Source organism: Nymphaea colorata, chromosome 4 (genome assembly GCF_008831285.2).
Source record: "Nymphaea colorata isolate Beijing-Zhang1983 chromosome 4, ASM883128v2, whole genome shotgun sequence".
NCBI lineage: Eukaryota > Viridiplantae > Streptophyta > Magnoliopsida > Nymphaeales > Nymphaeaceae > Nymphaea > Nymphaea colorata.
This window is the reverse complement of record NC_045141.1, coordinates 20,342,891-20,349,766: the sequence shown is the minus strand read 5'-3', so window position 1 is coordinate 20,349,766 and position 6,876 is coordinate 20,342,891. Positions and strand designations below refer to the sequence as shown.

At 40.6% G+C, this 6,876-nt stretch overlaps 1 protein-coding gene across 1 annotated transcript; it reads left to right on the top strand.

The window, feature by feature from the left end:
- The first annotated feature begins 955 nt into the window (after nucleotides 1–955).
- On the top strand, nucleotides 956–3,355 carry LOC116253321 (high-affinity nitrate transporter 2.1-like). The gene is made up of 2 exons (XM_031628094.2): nucleotides 956–2,085; nucleotides 2,519–3,355. Exons 1-2 carry the CDS (start codon nucleotides 1,270–1,272, stop codon nucleotides 3,290–3,292), a joined length of 1,590 nt encoding a protein of 529 aa, XP_031483954.1. The 5' UTR covers nucleotides 956–1,269; the 3' UTR covers nucleotides 3,293–3,355.
- The last annotated feature ends 3,521 nt before the right edge of the window (nucleotides 3,356–6,876 follow it).

Below are 6,876 nucleotides of genomic sequence, written 5' to 3'. Positions count from 1 at the left end.
CTTTTTACATTTGAAGAGGGAATGATACGATCTTTACATCAATGATTTCAAATCTTGAGGATTTTAGATGATGGGCAATCAATTGCCCCCTAAATAGCTCAATAAAACATTCATAGAAACAAGTTGGATTCTGGAATAGGCCATTTGTTTATATCCATTGGTTTGTAAGGGATTCAAAGTCTGATGAAGATCAAATGGCTGTTTGAATCTGAGTTCCAATTTAGATTGAGAATCCAATTAAGTCAGATCCGGTAGATGGCAGACCCGCATCTGGGTCCAAACCGTTTATATCCCTGCTCGGTGTTACTATTATTCTGTTAAAAATGTTCTGCCCAACGTCTCAAAATTCAATTTAATGCTTCCTTGAGTAGCATGGTATAACCGGCCGGGTCGAGTGGCATGCTGTCAATGCATATAAATTTGATTCCTATAGATACTATTCTTTTAAACCAAATGATAACATGTTAAGTTAAAACCAAACAATAACATGTTAAGTTAAAAGAGTGTACTACTGAAGTAACTCTAAACGCTACTCTAAACCCCTAAAGGGTTTACAAGCAGGAGGAAATACTTCAACTTCAAGTGAGAAGGCGGTGGGTTCCCTCCCGTTTATTAACCAAAAAAAAACGTTAAAGACACATGTAAAGAGACGAAAGCGTAGCCCCGGGTACTCTCTCCTCCATGACACAACACGGCAACGTGCGTCGACTTGAGACTTATAGTGCAGAGTCTTAGACAGGTGGCCTCGGCACCCTCACATTCTGGATAGAGATTAAAACCACCATATTTTGAAGAAAGATCTTTAGCGCCCTGAAAATTTTTTAAAATTACGACTTCTTGATTATCTTTTGTAAAAATATTTGAATGCCCAGATGCTGCCTTCGATCAGGAAAAAAGCTATGTTTCAGTTAAAAGGAAACTAATTTCTTGTTTTAACAGAGTTTGAAGACGGAGATTGATTCATTTAAACAGGAATATTAGATCATATGTTGAGATGGAATCTTGAACTGGTGAGTACTCAATCTTCCAACCTTTGGAATCTCGTCGGGTCCAAAGGGCCATCTCAGAGACGCTGTAAGTGGCGACATGGATTCCTATCCCTTCCCTTACTCTTGACCCCCACACAGTATATTCATTTTGGCATCTCTTGCATCATCTCCACTCTTAAAGCTTATATAAATCCCCAAACGAAAGCCTGGGGGTCACAACATCTCCATTCTTCCTTTTCTCTTTCATTTGCTGTTGCGCGCAACCTCTGAAGTTGCTTCCATGGCTGCCAACAACACAGAAGGGTCTCCAGGCACTTCCATGCACGGAGTCCATGGCACAAAGTCGGCATTTCCCCTGTCTGTGGCTTCCCCTGAAGTCCCCACAGAAGCCACACCATGGTTCGCATTGCCTGTGGACTCCGAGAACAGGGCGAAAGTGATCAAATTCTTGTCCTTCAGCAGGCCACACATGCTGACCTTCCATCTCTCATGGCTCTCCTTTTTCACCTGCTTCGTCTCCACCTTCGCCGCCGCTCCCCTCGTTCCGATCATCCGCGACAACCTGAACCTCACCAAGGCCGACATCGGCCACGCCGGCGTCGCCTCCGTGTCCGGGACCATCTTCTCCAGGCTCGTCATGGGGGCCGTCTGCGACATGCTGGGGCCGCGCCATGGGTGCGCATTCCTCCTCTTGCTATCGGCGCCGGCGGTGTTCTGCATGGCCCTGGTGTCCACCGCCACCGGGTTCGTCGCCGTCCGGTTTGTGATTGGATTCTCGCTGGCGACTTTCGTGTCGTGCCAGTACTGGATGAGCGTCATGTTCAACAGCAAAATCGTGGGAACTGCCAATGGGACGGCTGCTGGGTGGGGTAACATGGGAGGGGGAGCTACCCAACTCATCATGCCACTCTTGTATCAGGTGATTCACAAGATGGGTGTTACTCCATTTACTGCGTGGAGGATAGCCTTTTTTGTTCCTGGACTCATGCTTCTCATCATGGGCATCCTTATCCTCTGTCAAGGACAGGACCTGCCGGATGGAAACTTGAGAACTCTCCACAAGAAGGGAGATGTTCACAAGGATGAATTCTCTAAGGTATTATATATTTACACACACACATACACAATTAAACCTATTTCTCCATTCAAGTTCAAAGAAGTGCATATGGTATTTATCATAGATATAAGAAGAAGGTAAGATTACAGCTTTTTCTAATCCCAAACGGAATGTAATGCTGTATATGGATCTATTTATCACCTCTGCTCTTCATTCTCTGGTTGGAAAGAATGTATTACATAATACAGTTTAATTAACCTTTTAAGACAAAATATATTTTTCTTTTGAATATTCAAGTGTGGTACTTTTCGGGCAAATAATCAAGTTTGGTACTTTTGTAAAACTAGATTATGATAGTTAAAGAGAAAGAGAATCAGAACTATAGATATAATGACACTAATTAGATGGTCAAATTATATTATGATTTCTGTCTCGTGGACAAGTGTTCACTTCTGTACTGGAAATATTGCAGGTCTTGTGGTGTGCGGTGACCAATTACAGGACATGGGTCTTTGTCTTTCTGTATGGCTACTCTTTAGGCGTCGAGCTTACCACAGACAATGTCATCGCCGAGTACTTCTACGATCGGTTCCACCTGAAACTCCACACTGCCGGCATCGTTGCTGCTAGTTCCGGATTGGCCAACATATTTGCTCGCTCAGTTGGTGGACTTGCGTCTGATTTTGGAGCTCGAAAATTCGGCATGCGCGGCCGTCTGTGGAACCTATGGATCCTGCAAACTCTAGGAGGTCTCTTCTGCATTTGGCTAGGAAAGGCCAACACTCTACCACTCTCGATCTTGGCCATGATCTTATTCTCCATATGTACACAAGCGGCAGAAGGGGCGACGTTTGGCATCGTTCCTTTCATATCCCGGAGATCCCTCGGCGTAATTTCCGGCATGACGGGTGCCGGGGGAAATGTGGGTGCTGCTTTAACTCAGTTCCTTTTCTTCACCAGCGCCAAATACTCTGGTGCAGATGGGCTCACCTACATGGGCGTGATGATCATAGCTTGCACCCTCCCGGCCACTTTGGTGCACTTCCCTCCGTGGGGGAGCATGTTCCTGCCGCAATCGAAGGGCGTCACCGAGGAGCATTTCTATGCATCAGAGTGGACCGGCGCGGAGAAAGAGAAGGGACTGCACCATGGAAGCGTGAAGTTTGCAGAGAACAGCAGGCCTGAGAGAGGCAAGCGCGTGGCATCCGTGAGAACCCCAATAGAGACCACACCCCCGCGTGTGTAGTCTCCAATTTAATTACCCTGTACATTTCACGTGGCTTTACACAATATAAGCATTGTAGTTATGATCTGTTCTAACTCCTAATAATGAATCATAATGGGTTTTCATTTTTCAAGAGTATAATCCATCAGGCATCGAGGCTTCTCTTTGATCTGTTCATACAAGCATTTCTGTTTTATGGAAGATGTCGGCACCCCCTTTGATATCTGAAATATGTATGGCAATTGGCATGTGCCCTTCATCATGATCAGGCTCACCAACTGTTGCGGAAAGTACCCAACCCCTATATTGGGCTGCACACGAACCGAGTGAGCTCAATTCAACTAAAAAAACTTGAGCTCGAACACTGTTTGAACCTGATCAAGTAGAATAGGATTGAGCTTGATTCTATGTCGATCTTGACTTGACGATACCATCTTCAACTCGCTTAACTTGTTTTTATTAAGTCTGTTTTGTTTCTTTTAGCTTGTTTAAATCGTTAATTTGTTCAACTCGTTCAATTGCTACTCGTTTAACTATTCATTTATTATAGTTCAGCATTCATTATATAGTTGAGCCGAGTTGAGTTTAAAAGAGTCAAGTTCTTACAACTGTAACTCGACTAATTTAACATTTCAAACATACATTTACACTTGAGTCCGATCTGAATTTTAATAGAGTTTTAACAAGCAAATTCGCATCATGTCGGGCACTTACTCTATATAAGATACTCCACCATCAACAGATTCCTGATTTTTGCGGTCAATCTGATTAATGTTTGGGACTGGCATGCAGATCCACAATGAATTCAAATACATGGGTAGAAACTCGATGGGACTGATGAATCCGACCCGTCTGCACCCTTAGCAGCTGGAAGACGCAAACTTTATGATGCAGCATCCAGGCAACGAGAGCATTTATGAGGATCATGAACTTATCAAGTCTTGGCAATCAATACATGCAGAGCTCAGAGCTACCAGAGAACAAGGAGAAACGATATTATACATAACAGATGAACAACAGCAGTTGATAATGACCCGAAACTGCAAAAGAATAAGCGCATATACATTAATATGTGTCATACTTGAATTCAATGGCGATGCCAGAAGAGTACATGCAGCACAAAGAAAATCATGGGTTATATGGTGGGTTCATTCATTGTATCTTTGAGACAGATACAATAGCTATATATATATATAATAACTATTTACTTTCCTAAGTACAAATACTTTACGTAATAATTGAAGAGGGGGCAAGCCGGTGGATAGTTGGGTGAGGGTTCAAACCTCGCTCTTGTCCTTGAACCCTCAACTTGTTCCTTTCCAGGGGCAGGGTTTACCTGTGCTTCATGCGACTCAAAGTTGTTGGGACTGATTATGTACACCTGGTGCACAATTTTTTTGTGCATTAATATAGTTAATGATGAAAATACCTTCAGTTAATAAAAACGAAAAGTTTTTGTAAAGAGAAAGAACAAAATAAAAAATATGAAAAGATTAAAAAGGACATTTTTTTAAATAATTATCAAAATATCCCCTTTTCTTTTGACCTAGGCAACCTCCTCTCAGGTTCTTGAGGTTCTAAGGGTTTTCATTTTCAATATGGGGTTGAGTGTTGGAAAGGTGACCCTATTAGGTTGAGTTGGCTGGACCTGGAAGCTAGCTATCATATGTTTGGCTTCCACGCGGTGAAATAACAAGAATACCCTCAAAAGATAAAAAAAAGGTGTCCACTCTTATGTATGAGAACAAAATGGGAATTAATTAAGCTGAAAAGTTGTTGTCCATTGCCAAGAAAAAAAATATGCGACTGTATAGTGGTCGTTTGCAAGAGGCCAAGCTAACCTCTCTTCGCCCCCTACCCTACGAATCTATGATGCCCGTTCTGTCACCATCATTTACAGTTCAAAAGAATATTAGTTATAGGATTTGAACCCATTATGCATTTGTTAGTGCAATACTGAGACTAAGCTTAGGCATCGAGTTTGCAATCCGACAAAAGTAAAAGTAAGGTCCTGACAGGCCAGGCCCAATCAAAATAAAAAATATTTTTAAAATATTTTTTTGAATATAATATATTTTAATAATAAATTATATATTATTAATAAAATAAAAATAATATTAAAAAGTTATCGAAACGAATTAGGCCAGTCTGGGCTTTTGTCGGGTCCAAACCCGGGCCTGATCGACCCGTCCGGTACCCAACCCGTTGTCCACTTCTAACTCAGACCGATCTAGCGGGCATATGCTATTGTATAGTGATCAGGACAGCGTAATACATGATACAGAAAGAGTGAACACCACCCTAAAAGGTTGAGCTAAGTTGAAAATTTCATTAGCTTGTCTTTTATACAAGATACACAGCATAATAATGCATGCCTTCTTACACAGTGAGGTAATTCCTATTCTGTGCGAGGCAAAACATACAAAATTAGAAAAATAATTATTCAATTATTTATAGAAAGGGCCAAATAAAGAAAAAACCTCCAATGGAAGGAAAATCAGTGTTTGACAATAGTAACACATTATTGCTATCATCTCTGCAAATAAAGAGGCAGATTCACGTCACCCTACACACATTGTTCCTTGAATTTACCTTATTTGTTAGGATCAAACAGTTTCTTAGGACCCTTACTATCAATTGTCCAAATACATGCATGTCTCTTTAAGAGTGAATCGTAGTCAGCTAAGGAGTGGAGGGTGGTGACACTTTATGCGAGAGAAGTAAAAATAGTTTTATATTGATAATATTAAGAACCCTTGAAGGTTTTATAAGTGTTATTCATATACTAGTCACCCGAGTTAGTATTGCAACGAGTCGTTATGCACACTCTCTCTCTCTCTCCTACAAAAATGCATTTTTATTCATTCTTCACCAAACTACTTAGAACTTTCGGATGCCACTGTGGAGGCAACAAACTTCAGTTACATTGATGTGACAAATAGGCAGTTGATCAATAGGGTTCGGTAAAGACATTTTATGCAAGGTTAAGCTGAATAGCATGTGTGGGCAACTAGCGAAAACGTAGCAAAGTCAATATTCATTTCACTAATTCATTTCATGCAAAAACTTTATTTTCTAATTTGTGTACATGTCGATCATTTTATTACATTTCATGCAACGTTGTGCTTCGTACATTAATATTCTGGTTCTATTTTTCAAGCTTTTTCTATGATACTATATACGACACTGGAAGATGTTAGAGGTAACGTACCTTTTAATTATATGGAATAATGTGAACAAATCACTGTGCTTAAGTACCTCTGTGTACCAACGTTATAGATTGGAAAAAAACTGAGTGCTTGGGGAGGTAGAATGAACCATTCACCTCCTTAATGTAATTCTTTATAATATTCAAGGTTCAAAATTGATTCGTTTTTCTAAAAGGTCAGACGGCATATTTCTTCACAGAAATAAATAAACACACACACACAAACATATATATATATATATATATCTATATATATATATATATATATATAGAGAGAGAGAGAGAGAGAGAGAGAGAGAGAACCGATAAAATGATAATTTATACCAAAATTTCGAGACAAGAAGTCCCCCAATACAATAACAGCCGCAAATATAAGCAAAGAAACGAAATATATAAT